At 38.5% G+C, this 19,487-nt stretch overlaps 1 protein-coding gene across 1 annotated transcript; it reads left to right on the top strand.

The window, feature by feature from the left end:
- Window positions 1–3,706: 3,706 nt before the first annotated feature.
- On the top strand, window positions 3,707–18,962 carry LOC121866388. The gene is made up of 9 exons (XM_042366035.1): window positions 3,707–3,810; window positions 6,088–6,185; window positions 6,969–7,059; window positions 7,346–7,470; window positions 7,786–7,957; window positions 8,674–8,774; window positions 9,483–9,618; window positions 9,914–10,034; window positions 10,645–18,962. Exons 1-9 carry the CDS (start codon window positions 3,802–3,804, stop codon window positions 13,587–13,589), a joined length of 3,798 nt encoding a protein of 1,265 aa, XP_042221969.1. The 5' UTR covers window positions 3,707–3,801; the 3' UTR covers window positions 13,590–18,962.
- The last annotated feature ends 525 nt before the right edge of the window (window positions 18,963–19,487 follow it).

Here is a 19,487-nt window from a genome sequence, read left to right as displayed (position 1 = left end):
TTAAATTTGTAATTTTATTCATCACTATATATTTAATATGTAAGTTTATTTGTTCTATTTAATTTTATTTATGTTTTCACAAACAAATGTGATACTACACCTTTGAAATTCTTATAATTTACTCCTCCGATAGCTTAAAAAATATCAGATTATATCATAATACAGAGTATTCTTACATTCTACTTCACTGATAAACTCAGAAAAGGGGAAATAAATTACTACATCTTTACAATATCTAATTAAAATCTATTTAGACACAAAAGATTGTAAAAGTACTGAAATTGAGAGACTGCACTTTCACTTTATTTTATGTTTGTGATATTTTCTAAATAATAAACATATATTCTCTTGAAGTTCGTATTTCAAAATAGTTTTGAACTTTGGACGGTATTTAAACGGTAAGGGTTGGGTGACAGGCTGCTCTGTATGACTCATGATACGTATCGTACTTTCTCTTGTTTTGTTTTATTTTCCTCCCTATGCTTCTTCATCTTATGCAGAAAGCTAAATTAATACAATCCCTTGCTAAATTAATGAATAACTTAAGGAGAAAACTTATTTCCACTCCCGAGCTTACGCAGGTTTTGACGTCTTTTGTAAACTTGTCCAGCGTACTCAAGTATAAAACAAACCCTGATATGTTTTCAGCATGTATATAGATAATGCAGGTATACAATATACACAGACAATACAAGTATACAGAAAATACTAAACTAAGTGGATTATCCAAGGATAGTCAACAAAGCCATCAGATCCTTTTTAATTGTATCTCCTTCTTTCCTCACACAGCCAAACTGTGGAATGCTCTGCCTTTTTCTATGGTTCCATACTTATACAATCTGTCTCACGTTAAAAAGGTGGTTTTCCGGCGTCTTCGTGGTTTAGATTAACACAGTTTGGTCTTTTTCTTCTCTATTTTCAATTTCTTTCTGTTCTTATTTTTTCGCTCCCCAGGCCCAGTTGTAGGCCGTTTGACCTGTGCCCGGATGGACTAACTCCCGCAAAAATAAAATAATAATAATTATAAAGGGCACGAGTTCAGCCCCAGTGACGGGGCCCGGGACAGATGTGAGCAGGGAATGTGTTGTCCAGTGAGACACTGTGGGGTATAAGATATTGGTTCACACTCAGGATGGGATGGAGAAAGGAAACTCACAATGTGCTCTCTGTATACATGTTGTATTGGATGTACAATGCAGCTTGGTGGCTGGTGCTGGGAGGAGGCAGCGTGGTTACAAACGTGAGTAGGGAGAGCTGGTTGGTGAGGGTGCTCAGAGGTGGTGTTGCTTGCTGCGGCTGTAGCTAGAAGAAGTGGCAGGTCACGGCCAGGTGTGGTCTTATATAGCGGGGGTCGGCTAGGCTTGATTGTAGACCTCCGCATTGTTCGGGGGCGCTGGTTACCTGACCTTGACCACGAGGGATACACTGAGAGATTCGCGGGGGGTCGGCTAGACAGCGACACGGCGTTTGTAGGGGAGGAATCCACTACACCAACAAATATCGCAGGTTTTCTCCGGGTACTTCGGTTTCTCCCTGCACTATTATAACACTGGACAATGAAGGTCGTAACAAAGAACAAACCGAAAGGCTAGTAATTAAGTCAGTGGTGAAATTATACATAGAGTAAGCAGGAGCGGATCGGCACCTCCTTTTCACCGGGAAATTCCAATTATTTTTCTTTACTACAGTATTGTACCCAGGTGTTTTTGTATCGTAAAAAGTAATTCCTATTGACCTCTGAATATCTCTTAATATCAAGTGCACATGGCTTCAAATGGCCATGATATTGGTCACATTAAAAAAAATCGGAAGGGGAGGACTTGTAGCGTACTGTAAGTGGCCGTATTTATGTGATTTAAAGAAACTCAGGATATGAGGTGCTCGTAGCGCGAGGGCCAATCACGGCAGCGGAAGCGTAAGGTGTGAAACGCTCTGATCCTGAGCTGGAAGTTGAAGGTCGAGACTAGGTTCGGCGATCCTACGTCCACTGCATAGACCTAGTCTCTCGGCGTAGCTGGCCCCGCTCTGCCTTTCGCTACCAACAACTTTTTGTAGCTTCTAAACTTGGAACTTGGAAGCTGTACGCTGATTGGCTGGTAGGCGCGCGGCCGGAGCTCAGTTGGGAGTTGTAGGGGAGAGGATCCACTACAGACTTACAGAGCCCCCCCCCCAAGCTGGGTGGGCTCGCTGTGCTCACCATGTTACCTCACCCACAACTTCTTGGACCCCCGTTTTCAGATTCCTGGATCCGCCCTTGGTAAGATCATCCGGCAATATAATTCAAAGTAAGCAGTCATTTTGGTACTACCTCATTAGATAATTTGTACAGTACAACGTACGTACCAAGATGCACTGTTATAAGATCACTTCATATAATTTACATTTCCTTCGAAGAAATTATAGAATCTAAAATACTGTCTCATTTATATTTTTCAAACGCTTTTGTCAAGAGTGGGCTGTTGAAGTATATTAATATTAAATAAATTGATAAAATCATATGCGCGCACATGTTTAGGCCCCTGACGTTATGAATAGGCGGAGCCTCACATCCCTGTTATCATTTAGTATTGGGTATTTGGGTTCCTTCAAAACTTTGCTTCTTGCGTTAATTTGGGTTGTCACATCCCCCCAGGAGCCAACATGCAAACTGAACTCTCCCCCCGTCCCGTTTTGTTGAGAGAATTTACACTAATGTCTTATTTCTCTGCCAGATGTCTTCCCTCCGCTCACCTGGCCCCGACCATTGTCATGTCCTTCTACCCATACAGTAGCGCTTGCTTCTATCCTGATGCATCTCCGTTATATACAGTAATTTAAAAAGGATACAGAATTTCGGTATTAATGAGCTCGTTGCATCCGTTGATAACAGTTATATCAACCCCAGAGGATTTCCTGTCTAGTATTGCTCCTTCACTCACTCTTCAAATGAGAACCGCCTCTCCTTCAGAAACAAGCAGCTACCGGGACAATACGTACTGTATATCGACGATTGGCACGAGGTGACCTTTCTTATTACAAACATGTACTCTATTCACCCGTCACCCAATGTTGACTCACTAGCACGAGAAACGGAGGAATTTCATTTATTTTTTCACCATTTATCATCTTACTTGTCGTTCTTTGTTAATTGTTAAGATCGTCATTGCTCAGTGTACAGGCGGAAACGGGAGTAACCGGATATTGATATTGAAATTTTATTTAGCCAGAACAATACGTATGCAGTACAGAGTAGATAATATTAACAACATTGACATGGCCGAGCCAATTGAGAGCCTGAGCTCTCTTAGTGGCACCTGGCATACAGTATACCGTACATTTATCTCAAGGAATTATTTAGCATATTTGTTATCATCTGGATTGGTACATGTAACATTACTAACTTGGTGTTAGTAAATACATGTGGGAATGTTACCGGAAAGTTCGCCTCTCATCTTATTTCATTGTAAGATTAATCCCCATAACATTTGTTAGGTTAAATTATGCTAGATTGTTACGTCAATCTTAAGGTGAAAACGCTAGTGTGCGCCCTTCACACTACCCATTAGATATGTCACTACCATTCCTTCTCCACCTTCTTACTCTTGTCATGGAGAGAGAGAGAAGGAGCCAAGGTATCTGGAGAGAGCTTCCCATGCTCTGTGGTGAGTGAGGTTCGTTGACTCCTCACCAGAGGTCGGGTGATCGTCAATGTTTGTAAACACCAGTATGGCCGAGGAGGAGGGTGGTGCGCCGGCCGAGCCTGGCAGAAGAAAGGCTGCTGCCACTGCCTCCCTCAACATCAGCAAGAAAAATGCCACTCGTATGAAGAGAGTAAGTGTCCCTCTAAATCCCGGTGCCCAAATGAATGCCGCGGAGGGGCGAGGGAGGGCTCTGGGAAGCCAAGATATGAGGCGTTAGTCTTCCGTCTTAAAAGGACTTTGCCGAGGTGGCAGCCCAACTGAGGGGCTTTGTCATTTACAAAGGCTCGAAATGACCTGTTTTACCGTTACTAAGCAAGCCTTAATGTTTATCCTGGAATGTTGTTCTTAATTTAGAGAGGGAGGATTTATTAGCAGGAGTTAAGGAGTGTTAACTGAGTTTGGAGCAGTTAATAGTAATAGTCGTATATACCATTATACCTATTATGACCCTTCAGGAGGGGCTTGTATGTCACATAATGATAATTATATCTCTTCAGTCAGGAGGCTGTCATCTGCCTGTAACATGGGCTCTTCGTTATTATATTTTATATAATAACTGTCAGGCTGCTATTGATTCTCTATAACAATGGTTTATTAATCTTACCACAACTTGTGTGTGTTTCTTTCAAATGAGTTAAAATTCTTGCAGTTTATTATTCAGTGAGGTACGCTTCCATACATGCGGTGTTGTGTGTGTGAAGCAATACTTTATGTTCTATCTTGCCTACACTTATAAGGTCTGATGAAGTCTGTGGCACCTGATATTTTTCCACCTCTGAATTAAAATAGATCGTATGGTATAGAGTTGTGTTTGTATATTAGAATCTTAAAACTTTTGTAACAGTTTTGTTTACCGGTATATATCAGTATGAAAGAATTGGTTCATTAAATATTCTCATGCTCACTGGATCATAAAACTACCATAATCTCTTAATTCTGGGATAATTTTGAAGAATGAATTTCTGTAATTATTTTGGGTGGACTCAAGCTGGGGGTTAGCTATTGCACAAGGGTCTAAAAGTTTTTGTTATGATGATCAAAATATCTGATACCAGTAACTACATTACATAGTGTACAGTAATATGTTCATATTATCTTATAAATCCATTACACAAGTCAGCATAGTGTCTTTTGTTACAACTAAATATGAATTAGATCTATCCAGTGGGTTCATTCCTTGTTCTAGGTTTTATTGGGTGTTTTCTACAACTATTGAATTTTTTCCTCATTACTTGACAGTCTTTAGGGTAAACTTACAGAAGCCATTTGTCAAACATATTTTGCCCAATTATTGTTCTCTTGAAGTCTATGAATAGCCTCAGTGATGTACAGGTATAATTCTGGAGTTATTTTGTGTCTTCTACACTCAGAAAGACTTTACCATTATTTTTTTAGAGGTTTGGGTTCTTATACCATCACAGTTGCTTCAGGGATACTACTGTTAATTTTTTCTCCTACCAGATGATTCTACACTTAAGATTTGTTTATGATCCAATATAAATCCCAGGAGTTAATTTGTACAGTACATAATATTTTTTTTTAATGTTTGCATTTGTTGTTTGTGTAATAGTATACTGTACTTAAAAGTGTGTGACTTTGTTGAAAGGCTTAATTAAATTACTATTGTCACAATTGATGCCCATACCATCATCTTGTATTTCAGGTCATCTGTCCAGAAATTATGGTAACTGCAGTTACTCTGGCTGTCCCCAATATAAAACCTAAGCCCCAGTGTATTTCATCTGATAAATAAATACCTTTATGCTTATCTAAGTTAACCTAACCAAATCCAATGTAACCTAACCCATCTTACCCTAACTTAACCTAGTCAAATCTTTCCTAACATACCCTAGCTTAACCTAACCAAGGTTAGGGTGTTTAATCATCAGGCAAAATAAGCTGGGGTAACTAATCTTCATATGATCCAAACTAGTTTGCTTTTACTGTAACTAAAAACCTTTTGTCATTCAAATGTATCACCATGTGTTGTGAAGCTAATCTAGTACTTTGCATAATCTGCGACACTGGTTTAAGATGCCTTACATATTTTTCTTGTCTTTTACATAATGTTGTTATATGTACACACTACCAGTTTTGTAGTAAGACAATTTATTTGTACAGAGTTTGAGAAAATGAAGAACAGGGATTGAGCTAATATATACCAGTAACTAATTTCTTTCAAAGTCTATAAATGTCGTCTATCACATCACAGTGATTCTCCGACTTTAATGTTTTTCTTGTGGATTACAAGTTATAGTAAATTCACTCAATTTTGGTAAACTTTTATATTCTATTACAGGATTTGTCAACTGGGTACTGTACTGATGACCAATTTATTTTTATGAATTTCAAGTTATGATTTTTTTAAATAATTTTCTTAATTTTTATACTGTAATGTTATTTGCAGGTATCATCTATATTGCGAAAAAAACGTGACTCACTAACATTGGATGACAGACATTTGTTAGAAGAGAATGCTGAACTTGTGGAAGAGTTCTATAAGAGGTTTGTACTGCATCCAAGGTGTTTCTGTTCCCTTTGACTTAACGTCATCTTGAGGACAACTCTCTGATTTGTGTAAGAAATTATCCTCGACTTGCCGAGTTCCTTACCGACGTGTAAAAAACTGTTGACACTTTCTGATATGACTCAGGCCCTCAGACTAGATGTAGAAGTAATAAATATGTACCCATGATCTCTGAGGAACTTTCCTGGATTTAACTGTGTTTTTGTCAGTATTACCTTTGCCTGTGAACACGTAGACTTATTTTTTTCTGTTATTTGAGTTATTTAATAAATATATTCTGTAACAAAGACTGGAAACAAGAGTACAGCACTGTATGTATAACCTGAAGAAGTACAGGTACTATACCACTTAGGGGCCATCACAGCCAATAAACAATGGTAAAAATAATCCAGAGAAGGGGGTCACAGATCGGGCACATGGAGCAATGCTCTTGTAAATAAATCCTTCAGTGCCACCGTGGGATTATCCCGAACCATCCCTATTACAAGCAAATGATGGGAAATCTGAATTGGGGCTTGTTTGTCATGGGACGAGTACGGTTATTTGAAAATGATTCGTAATGGGTTTTTCCAAAAATTTGGTTGTATGGTAAATAGAATTATTCATCTGTTGTAATTTGTCACAAAGTTTTATATCCACTTTTTCATTATACTGTATGATACATTATCATAGTGTAACCAAACTGTTCTGATTGTGAAGGATATCGGCAATCTGTTGTCATGAACATCCTCATACTGTACAATACTGTTAATCTTCAACAGACGTGAGCGTCGGGCAGTGTGGCAGTCACGCAAAACAGAGCAAGAGGACACAAAGGAGGTTCTGCAAGCCAAGTGTGAGCAGCTCGCCCAGGTAAGAGGACAGGCTGGCAGTTTTTGTCTTTGGTTAATGGTATTCCTCTTATTCAAGCTGATTTTTTATGTGCTTCCTTTGAGTAACAGATAATGGCATAGAAATGTCTGCCTGTTATCACTTTGGGGTTTCCTTACAATAACTTTTTGTAGAACAATACCAATAGCCTGTAGGGGTGGTCAGAAACCTATTGATTTTGGAGTTCGAAGATTAGAAGTTGATATCTCTGGAGGTTTAGTGTATGTTGTTTGTGGTATTCTTGTTTCACTTAAATTATTTCTTTCAGGCTATACATGATACAGAATTCCTGGTGGTATACACAGGGGCAGGCATATCAACGGCCGCTTCCATCCCCGATTACCGAGGCCCCAATGGTATTTGGACGTTACTACAGAAGGGTGTGGATATTGGGTACGTTGTAGATATTCATCCCAATTCTGAGGAGGGGATATTGTAGTCATTCTTAGATTTGGCTGTCATACCTAAAAGAATTTATTATATGTGGATGGACTGTGAAGCATGATGTGGAAGAAGTGGATGAACTGTGAGAGACATTGTATGGAAGAGGATGAACTGTTTGTGAGACATTGTGTGGATGAAGTGGATGGAACAAGAGTGACACAAAATCAGTCATTGTGGCTGAAGAGGAAACACTTCAATAACTCAAGCAGGACAGAAAAAGTTAAAAATGATGAACAAGAATTAATGTCAATATTGTATTTCCAGGCATCACGACTTGTCTGCGGCAGAGCCCACACTAACTCACATGGCCCTGTCTGCTCTCTACCAGCAAGGTATTGTGCGCCATGTGGTCTCCCAAAACTGTGATGGACTCCATCTACGCTCAGGTTTACCCAAGACGGCCATGTCGGAAGTTCATGGGAACATGTATATTGAGGTTGGTGATGCTTGTTGTAAACTGGGTCCCGTATCTAATTTTCCCTTGGGAGAAAAGGGGAGAGGAGTGGGTGTGGGGTTGAACTTTGGAGGCTTAGGGTTTTCTAGTGAGTGGCAGATGCGCCCATTACGCAATAACAGAATCTAGAATGGGGTACTTGGGCATTCAAAGTCGTTTATGTACTAGAAGCATTAAGGAGCATACTTGTAATTCAGCTTTGAGTCAGAATAGTTTTAAGATGAGGCATTTCCACATTCATTTAGAAGTCAGGAGTTATTCTTGGCATTAAATAAATGAATGAAGAAATACTGTGATGTTTGGAGTTTTTTTTTAAATATACAGTATAACTTTCTTGACTTAAGGGAGATTCTCTGACATGCTTCTATCCATAAGCATTTTAGAAATTTCCTAGTTCCCTACTACCAGATCAGAGTACTGTACTGTACTGTGGGTCAAAAGTGGTTCCAAGAATCTCCTTTAAGCTTTCAAGTATTTGTTTATTCAGAAAGGATGACTTTTGACTTATCAATTCTTCATAGCCACTTAAAGAGAAAATATAGATTTTCAGTTATTTAAAAAAATAAAATATAAAATCATTGGCAGTAGTAATATTAGCATAAGGAGAAGTTCATTAACGTCATTTTCATTCATAATTCACTAATCGTCATTAATTTTGAGGTAAAATGAAAGAACTAATACTCTTTTTATCCGTAAAGGTGTGCAAGCACTGTGTTCCGGCACGGGAGTATGTGCGAACGTTTGATTTGACAGAAAGAACCTCCATCTATAAACACACTACTGGACGACGTTGTTACAGGTATGTATTAATCCTCTGCTCCATCTGCAACATATTCATGTTACAACCTTTAGGAGAGGATGATTATGTTCAGAGTACATGCTGTTAGATGTTTGATAGAGATCTGAGGTGATTGGTGGAGGCTAGTTAGAGAGGCATAATTGATTGAGGGCAACTTGAAGGTTATTTTGTCTTGGTCACCCCCCAAGGGAGAGTTGACGAAGGGAATGACACTTAGCAAGTTTGGATAGATTGATTGATGAATGATGAAAAAATTTCTTCTCATTTTGATAATAAACATGTGAATAATGGCATGCTGCTCTATTTCCATGTGTGAACCCTATTATATCTGCATGATGACTTGTTGTACACTTCAATACTTTACCAAACTCAACTCATGGATGCTTAGAGGCCTATTGCTTTGGGGATAAAAACTTTAAAGATAAAGTTGTGTTGGCATATTAATGTACCATTTGCAGTACTCTAATTGTATACTACAGTTTATAATAGACATGATATATTACTGTACTGCATTTAATTAAAATTTTTTATTTTTTACCCAGTAACTTGTCTCTCTCTTGATTAGATTTACTGTACTTATTTAGTATTATTTTATTTTTAAAAGTTTTGTGCCATGTATCTTGTGGGTGTACTGTGTATCTTGTGGATGTGTCATGTATCATGAACAATTGGAAATGACACCAAATGAAATAGAAATTTTCTTTCCAGATGTGGTGAACCTTTAATTGATACTATTGTACATTTTGGTGAGAGGGGAAAGCTTCGATGGCCACTGAATTGGCAGGGAGCGTGTCAGGCTGCCAATGCCTGTGATACCATCCTCTGTCTGGGTTCCAGTTTAAAGGTATGTGTGCAGTTTTTAATTTATTTTATATTTCTGTTTGGTCTAGAATTCTGATTGTATGTTTGCAATATTAAGCTGTACTGTCAGGGCCACACTAACAATTAACCATAGTTAAAAAAAAATCTTACCTGTCTCCCCCCCCCCCCTTTTTTGTACATAATATTGTAGAAATACACTTTATCATCATATTTTTTCCTTGTCTTTATGGTTCACTGGAAGCAATATAGGTTGGATGTGTGTTTTCTCCTGATATTCATATAACTAGTATTTTAACTCAACACAAATCTTCCTCCAGGTCTTGAAGAAATACCCATGGCTGTGGCAGATGGATCGACCCCCGAAGAAGCGGCCTCAGCTGTACATTGTTAATCTTCAGTGGACGCCAAAGGATAAAGATGCAACACTCAAAATCAATGGTACTTCCTACTTATCCCCCTAAATAAAAGACGCCTCTTTCCTCCTATTCTGGTTAACTTACAGCACACAATCAACGTACCATAGGGAAAAATCTGTCGCTCAAGTCTTTTGTTCCTACACTTTTAAGTTGGGTTGATTTCATCTTTGACAAACAAAATATTTTTTTTTGGACATCTGATTACTAGGCATCCCAGCTTATTTTGCCTGAACATTAACCAACTTAATGCTATGGTGGGGTGGATTAGGGTAGGTTAGGTTAGCATTAGGGTGATTTGTCTTTGGGTGAATTACGTTGGGGTGCATAATCTTTAGGTGATCCGATTTTTTCTTTCATACCATACTACCAAACTGGATTACCCTTGTTTATATTGAAATCTCTGGATCAATCCCTCACCATAGTGCATGGCTTTAGCAGGGGACAGGTACAGGATGAAGATAGCCTGACTCATGATACATATTAAAAACAATGGTGTAATTTTGTATTTTCACACTTAAGAGGCTGTGTAGGCATATTTTGTGCTGTTGTTACCTTATGTTACAGATTAACTAAAGGATATAATATGTATAAAGCCTTGCAAAGATGACAACATGATTTTTACTCCCGTACAGGTAAATGTGATGAAGTAATGGCCTTGGTGATGAAGGCCCTTGGCTATGAATTACCTATTTATTCACGCTCGTCAGATCCAATTTTCAACCTTGCCACTCCGCTTCATCCTGCAGAAGCTGTCACCTCATCCCGTCCCAGTCTGATTCCACCTCCGGAAGATGACAAGGAGTTGGATATAGAGGAGAATAAAGATGCTGTAGTTACAGGCTATGATGTGAGATGGAATGAGAAGATTCAAGGGAGTGATGAGGTTAATAAAGAGTTCAGGGGTGAGAATTTAAGTAGTGACGTGAAAGATGAAAAATGTGACATAAAAAATGAAACAAAATTTGATATAAAAAATGAAACTAAATGTGACATAAAGCCTGTGAATGGTGTCCACTTGGCCTGGAACGTAGAAAATATACCTTTACGTTGGAATGAAAATGTAGCTTCCCATGGTCAGTCATTAGATCTTTTAAACAGTGATAATAAAGATTGTAAACCCATTTTATTTGAGGCTGATGATCTAATAAAAAGTGAAGACAGTCTCATTAATGATGTCAAGGAAGAAGATATCAAAGAGGAAACGACTTGGAACAATGGAGAGAGCTTTTGTAGTCAGTATAGTGAGCTGTACAGAGCCTTAACAGCCAAGAGCAAAATTGTTGAAACTGAGGAGGTGTTGGTAGGGTCCATGGACGTGGAGGAGGTGAAGAGTGAGCCCTCGGACAGTGATGAAGACTTCCAAACTTCTGATGCTGAAGGGGAACCATGGCTCAGTGACAAACTTGCTGAGAATACATTAGATGAAGAAAGTTCTTGTTCAGACTCAGATTCTAGCGAACAAGTGGATGAGGCAGATGACTGTCAGACAGAAGATTTTGAGATGAACATTCTAGACCATCAGCTACATAAACCTAACAACATAGACTATTTCAAGTTAGCATATGCATCTACCAATGTTCAGATGGCCAAGCAAGGTCAGGCTCTTCTAAAGCAGAATGATTTCTATGGCACTGGTCTCTGCATAAGGTCATTTGTTGATAACTCTAAAAGTGATGACAGGCTTAACAAACTGGTAATAAGTGATGAGGGAAGATCAGATACCAGTGTGGCAGGTGGAGAAAAAAATGCAGAAGTAGAGGTAAATATGGATATGCCAAGTCTAGTGCAAACAGATGACATGAGAAGAATTGACAGTGAAAGTGACCAAATTGCCTGCCATACTACAAGGGAAAATAGTAATACCTCTTTGCCTGCGACCCCCACGGCTCCAACTGAATCTTCTAGTCTTCCCAACTGTCGTAAGTCTCCTACCCTGACTATGTGTTCGAGTGATTGTAATAAGTTAGCTGTGTGTTCAGGTGAGTACGGGAACAATTTGACTGCATTTTCAGGTAATTGTAGTGATAAGGCTGTATATTGTAATAAGCATGAGAGTGAAATAGATATAGGCACAATAGAACAGGGCTGTGACATCCTCCAGAAACTGAGTGTTCCATGTAATAATGTGAAAACATTCAATCATGAAATAAATAAGGTACACAATTCGGAGGTTATGATGAAAGCGCCACAGCCTTCCTCTGTTTTACGAGTGACTAACATTAGCGATCCAGAAACTGCTCGCCAAAATAGTGAAATTTTGAAAAAAGAAAACATAGTATGCTTTGGGGATGAATATTTATCCCAGAGTAATAATCAATCGACTGATGGAAGTTTCTTGTTAAGAACACACATAGTTGATGGCATAATTAGGACAGCTTGTGTTGAAACTCTTGCAGATGATAAGTCTGATGTTGAGAATGTACCAGTTCCTTCCTGTAAAGATGCACACAAGGTTCCTCTTCCAGCAAACAGTGATATTACAAGGGTAACTGTTCCTTTTCCCAGTGATACTCCTAGAGTTTCAGTCCCACCTTGCAATAATTCCTCTTCATGTCAGGAACACTTTGTTTCTAAATCCCAGGTTAGTGCTATTGCTCAGCACTCTAAATTGATTGGTGGATCCAAGTTATCACCTCAGCAGCTCAGTGTTTCAGAAAGTGATGAATTGAAGTCTATTTGGCATCAGAGTTTTTGTGGTTCCAGTAATGAGAAAAACTTGAGTACTTTAGCAGTCATGGTGGGGATGAAGGAGTGCAGACTTCTTAAATGTGAAAATAGAGATCCTGGTTTTGTGAAACGCACAAGAAATGAAGTTCTCCTAAGTCCAGAGAAGTCCAGCTCTGTCATCCTCAAGAACATATGTACTGAAGCTCTGAATGACAGTGTTGCTCGGCAGAAAGGTTCAACCAAGCGAAAGCCCAAGGGATGTGACAATGAGGATGTAAAGTGTATTTGGTTTTGGGGGTTTGATAGTAATGCTGAAAGTAAGGAGAAGGAGTCCAGCGAAAATGATAACTTTACAAGTGGCAGCTTGGCTTCAGCAATGAACTCCCTGAATGAGGGTGATGAAGCAATAGATAACGACAATGAATGTCTTCCTGTTGGCCGTGTGACGAGGAGCAGGACTCGAGCTTCCAGTGACTCTCGAGGAGCCCCTGAAGTTGATGTGTTTAAATGTCACTGTAACGGGAGTAATCCTGAACTGTGCAGACTGGCAAGACTTCGACCTTTCCGAGTTGCATGTGATGCGGATGTGGAGAAAGCGAGGGAAATTATTAGAAGAAGACGTACATACAATTATCGTAAATATGAACCTATTTTTGAGAAAAAACTTGCAAGTTTTACATACGAAAGAGTTCGGGTGAAAAGGAAGTCAAAATTTGAGAGTGTGCATGGAAATGAAGTGGAGGAAGATGATGAATATGATGAACAAGAAAATGAGATAAAAGATTATGAACAAAAGATGAGTGATGGTGAAGAATGTCGAGAAAAAGATGAGAAAGGAGAGAGAAAGATTACACCAGGATGGTACGGTAAAGGACTCAGAAAAGGATTAAAGAAGAAAACAAGAGTGTGATGTAAGAAGATGTAAATGTGATGAGAAACACAGAATCACTATGAATCGATGACTGCGGTTCATGCCAGGTGTGTGTGTGTGTGCGTGCGCTCGCGAGAGTGAGTGTGTGTGGAACTTGAAGCTGGTCAGTAGCTCGTACCTGAGAAATGACACATGAGGTGGGAACAAACTTTTTATGTCAATATTATATTTTCTGAAGGTTGTAATAATTTTATCATTTAACACTGATGAGGTGTACTGTCTGTGGCACAGCTCAAGATGAAAGGAAGTGAAGTCCAACTTTTTCTCTCTAGCATGAAGTTTTTGTATTTATTTTTGGATAATACTCTTTTTAACCATATTTACTACATAATTAACCTCTGTAAGTCTGTACTGCTGTAGTGAATATAAGTAAAAATTGGAATCTTTTCAGTGGTGATGAACCTAGAGTGATAGTTTTACATTTTAAAGAGGATGTGACTTATGTTGGCCTGTATATTTGAACTGTTCATCTTGTTATAGCAAAATTTTATGTGCTACTTGTATTGTACAGAAGATAAGTTATTGACAGATTCTATTCCAGAATTGTGAGAAATTTTTAAGTCCAGATTGTCTTTAGGGAATATTTATAGATACTTATTTTGGATCTCTCTTAAGCCTAAGTAGGGTAGATGTTGCAATTAGATGACTAACAAACATTGGGACATCCCAGCCATTTTAGCTTTTTCTAAGTAGACATTTGCTGAATGATCTTGTAGACTCAGGCTTGTATGATGCTATATGTACACGTGTAAGGTCTATGATAATAACCTTTAATACGGATGAATGATGTATATTAAGAGGAGGATGTGAAGGAGCTGTAGGATTGTCAATAAGAGTAGATTGGCAGTTGATATGGTCTGCTAAAATTCCTATTGAATCAGTTGTTTTATTCTTGACCGTATCACTAATTGTTAGGTAAAAGTACTTAGTCATTAACAGTGGTGAAACCATCTGACATAATCATTCTAAACACTACAATCCAGGAGCTTCTTAGGGTTTGCCACCCTGGACCCACCAGGGGCCTAAGGAATACATGACCCCTGGCCACATCTGTTGATCCCTATGATGACCTCTTGTGGTGCAGGTTATTGACAACCCTTTACGTGATGTGTGTATGAGATAAGTATTTTAGCATTTGTCTGCAAATTGTAGGGAGTATTAATTTGTACTTCTTGACACTAGATGATAAGCAGATAACCGAATTCCTCAAATAATCACTGCCCATTTATTGTTATGCGTTGCTTCGTCTCCACGAGCGAGACGGCACTCAGGAACCCGTACCTCGTAAATAAGTTTCAGGGAACGCCACAATACAGAGGGAAAATGTGGCTTCTTAAGAATCATTAAGGTGGATATTGGCCTTCTGCTTGTTAAACACTTATTCATTTTTTTTTAAATATATGTACAGTATCTTCTGTTTTTATTCTTAATTGATAATGTTACAAAAAGTAGATGGTCATCCTTGTGTTTTTGTGGGCAGGAGACTCAGTATGGGTGAGTTTTCTGTTAAGGTCACCCTTAGCCAAGCACAAGATACTCATATTTTGAGTTAAAACCTCCAGGCAGGGTGATCCAATATAAAGCACAGTGGTTCAACATGATATGGTTACTATACAGGAGTCTTTGACTTATAACTTGGTCTAGTGTTCTGTATGGTTTAACATTATAGTACAGTCCAATGTTTAGCATAGATCAACATTATGGCATGGTTCACTGTTCAGCATGGTCTTATTTATACCATGGTCTAACATTATGGCTTGGTCCAGTGTACAGCGTTGTCCACTGTAGTGTGGACCAACATAACAGTGAAGTCCAGTGTAAAGAAGGTCCAATGTTTGGCTTGGTCCAGAATTAATGGTGACTCCAAAAATTTTAATTCAAAGGATATTTTTTTTTCTTGCAAGTCATACATTGTAAGGTAGATAATGAATGCAGTAGTTCAAGTATTCCTGGCAACTAACAGGAATATCAAGAAGGGTTGGAATTATCGATGGAATGTGTCAAGCAAAATGCCCTTTGACTGTTTGTTTCTTCTGCACATATGATACAAGTGACACGCATAACTTATTATCAGTTTCTCAGTTAACCCTCTGGTACTCCTGGCCATGGTTGTGTCGGTAACAGGAATGGGTATTCCATTTTAACAAACATTGGGTAGAGCGGTCCAGACCCAAATTGTACCCTTAAGCCCCCATACACGCTTTGTTTGGCCTGTGGGGGTAGTTTGAACTGAAGCCCTGGCTTGCAAACTGAACAGAAGGCTTGGAGGGACTACCTAAAAACTGTCTGCAGTTTGTGTGGCATGAAGACCACTCTGGCCTCAATTCAGGTATGATCTTGCCCAGTGCTTGTGCAGAAATCTATGGAAAACTTGAAATCCTCATAGGATCGTCCAGTTTCCACATGCAGATATCATCTTTCTTGATTAGTAGCTCTTAGACTGACATTAACTTCAAGATGTTTTATGGTCCATTTGAAGGTAGTCAAATCATTCACCATTCTCCAATCTTAGTTGTCAACAGCCTCGTATGAAAAGTTTCTCCCCGGGAGTTTTAAACATCATCATCCATTGACGGTGGTTGTCGTGTCGACAACTATAGTTTTAAATGCGAAGGACCCTGCACTGCAGTGGATGACGGAAAAACAAACTAATAATATTGGAATTTGAAGATGTGTCTAGTAGCTGATCTTCGTTACCCTCTTCGTAATTGTTTTGTTTGTTTTATTGGATCTTTATAGTAAATACAATTTATGAACATAGAAAAACATGATGGTAATTTTATATACAGTGGGTCCCCGGGTTACGCACAGGTTCTGTTCCAGATGACGTTCTTAAGTCCGATTTGTACTTAAGTCGGAACACATGTTATGTGCATACCGTACTGACAGAACGATGTTTAAAATCCCACTATATCATAGCCTAAGTTCTAAAATTACTTAATTTAAGACAAAAGAAGAAATAGAATGACGAAATACAATAAATGAAGGTAAAAAGTAAGTCCTCAGGGTAATAAAATATTGTAAATTTCAAGTTTAATCCCGTTCGTAAGTCGGACGTTCATAAGTCGGGGACCCCCTGTACCTGTTTTTTTATTACTGTACATTAATGTTTTTATGGCCTATCTTATGAAATTTTCAAGAGACTTGTGTTTTGTTTTACTGCCAAGTGTAAGTTTGTTCAGCTACTGAAATCGTCTCATCTTTCAAAAGCTGGTACTAATCAGGTAAGAGCATTTAAGATAATTTATTCGGCATTTTAGCAGTTTTGTGAGTTTTTGTCTGGAAAATATAAATGGGCAATTTTCTGGGTTAGAAACCTTAAAATGGATAGAACCAAATTTCACTGGCAGGTCATTGCCACTAAACTTTATGCGAATGTGACATACTAATAAAGTGAGCACATTTAAAATAGATTATTCAACTTTTTAATAGTTTTGTAAATGGGTTTTCGAATGGAAAATATATTTTTTCCTCGCCAATTAATGGTATTAAAAATCTCCATGTTGATCGTCCGTGTAGTCTGCAATTTGGCGCTAGTGTTTGTCATCTCCGGCATACCGATCACATGAGTAAGATGACCCATAATGCATCAGCGAAGGTGGACAGGATTACCAACCCTACCCTAGATGGTTCCACATGGAGGGGAAGAGGTTTGAGCAATTAAAACTACTGCTCGAAGAAAAAATTCCTACATGCGGCCTCTTCGTGGAAGAGGGAAGGAGGGTGATTAAAACTCCGGGCAGTAGTCTCTTCAGTAGCCAATCTTTAGACCACTTCTCACAAGAGCGCCTCTTTTCCTTTTCCAATACCCAACGATATTATTTCAACACCTTCGGGAATGAGCAGTGGCCATGGCTGTCCTCAGCTATTGTGCCCCTGTGAGATCTGAGGTCCAGCCTTCGGGCAGAACTGAATCGTGCGTCGCGTGGCAAATGGTGCGCTCCACAAACCTTCAGTTCAGTCGGACTGACAGACCGAACTGATTCTGTAGCTTAAGAGCTGCATTGGCAAGTCCACAAGGCTAGTAGAAGGAACTTAGGTGGTTGATATGGCCGGTACACTGTTCCCAAGTTAATGCTTACAGGAAGGGTGCTCTCAGTGTGAAATACAGCTGCGTGGGAGGGGTTGCACCAGCACAGTGCTTAGCGATGCAATTTGCTTCGAAAGCCCACTGGAAGGTTAAGGTTCCCCTGAGCATCATCTGGAGTGAGTGGAGTCAACAGCCTTTGATCAAGTAATCCCGTGTGTTACCAACTGGCAGTGTGTATTAAAGCTAAGAACAGTGTTTTTTACATGAAGTTGAATTAGGATGAGTTGTTAGTGATCTAACATAGCAAAATCTCATGCTGTGTCCGCTGAGCTAATTTTACTATTTTGTTGAATAGTTATCTGTCCAACAATAATTGAAATGTTGTATGGTACACTGTCAGGTGAAATATTCAGCTACATGCACTCTTTAAAAGTTACATTGGTACCCATATCTCTCTCTCAGAGGTGGGGGGCTGGGACAGTAGATAAAACTATCTGCAGTAGCTTCAGTGTGTGGTGGTCAGTTTCTGTGAATGAAGTATCTATTCATATTTGGTGCTCGATTTTATACAAAGTCCTAATATGATCTTATTTTATTTTTATTTTGAAGAGATCATTCATACCATTCATATTACTACAACATACATTCATGTAACTTGTCCTTATCAGAATTGGTCCCTCATGTGTTGTGATTTGGTCGTTCTTGTATATGAAGTTCTGGTACTGTACAGTATTTGGTTCTATGAGAATTGGGTGTGGTATATGTACTTGTGTTTGAGGTGGTTTTTCTAACACCATGGTAGGTCTCACAATGTAAGAATCTTGGATGAATGTGTTCATAATTTATGCTCAGTAAGTGCTCTTTGGATTTTTATGACAGTTGTTATCATCTACTGTGTGCTTGATTAGGTTTACTTCAGTTTCACAAAATTATAATAAATGATGTTCTTCATAACTAATCATTGACAGTATCAACCAGCAATGTCAGGCTTATAAATCTGTTATTAATGAACCCTTCCATTATTTTATAAAAGGCCACAAAACTTTAAATTAAAGGTGAGCAAGAATTATTCCTGTGCTCTGCCAGTACGGACTACACAAAGATTAAGCTTCATCAGCCTGGCACTGTTTTCTCATGACAAACTGGGCCTTTACTGACTTTGAAATACAAAAATACAAATTAATTTATAAAATTTTAATTCCTGGGGCTGTGGCACTTTCATTCATTTTAAAAGATTTTAGGGGTAATTTTTTCCACTCTAATTTGGATTCCTTTCTTAATAAAAAAAAGTTTGTATTCAGCAGTGAAGAAACATAATCATTGGGGGGCATCCGAGGTGTGTTGTAATAAAATAAAGTGGAAGTTAAATGTAATTTAGATACATTATCATGCACAGTTTAATGGAAGGTTGCAGTGTCTTTGGTAGTGACTAATCTGTTTTTATGGTACAGTGTTATAAAGGAGTAATTGCCAGAAGTAAGCCAAAAAAAATTTAAAACAAATACAGTACAGTATACTTAACACCTTCACTACTGGACATCACTTAATATTTGTTAATATTTAATTTATGGCTGTAGAGGGATTTCTTCAAAAAAATTAAAACTGAATATTTTTTTTTTTTGCATATAAATGCTAAATGGGATATATTCCATTAACTGTAATATTTCAAACCAAGGAAAATTTTCACCTGCACAAAACAGTGGGATGCTTATGACAAATATGCCCATTTCAAAATACAAAAAAGTACAGAGGTGGTTTGCCACCATTTTCAATTTGTACTGGCCAACTCTAGTTGTCAATCTTGCCACTACCTGGTTAGGTACGTTTTTTTGGGGTGTAATTTGATG

Source organism: Homarus americanus, unplaced genomic scaffold (genome assembly GCF_018991925.1).
Source record: "Homarus americanus isolate GMGI-L3 unplaced genomic scaffold, GMGI_Hamer_2.0 scaffold16430, whole genome shotgun sequence".
NCBI lineage: Eukaryota > Metazoa > Arthropoda > Malacostraca > Decapoda > Nephropidae > Homarus > Homarus americanus.
This window is presented reverse-complemented; position numbering and strand designations above follow the sequence as displayed.

Bases quoted from the DNA above. Each gene is read 5' to 3' on its own strand.
- LOC121866388 (XM_042366035.1), top strand. The intron at 6,186-6,968 runs GTTTGTACTGCA...AATCTTCAACAG, and splicing joins GTGGAAGAGTTCTATAAGAG to ACGTGAGCGTCGGGCAGTGT. The intron at 10,035-10,644 runs GTACTTCCTACT...ACTCCCGTACAG, and splicing joins TGCAACACTCAAAATCAATG to GTAAATGTGATGAAGTAATG.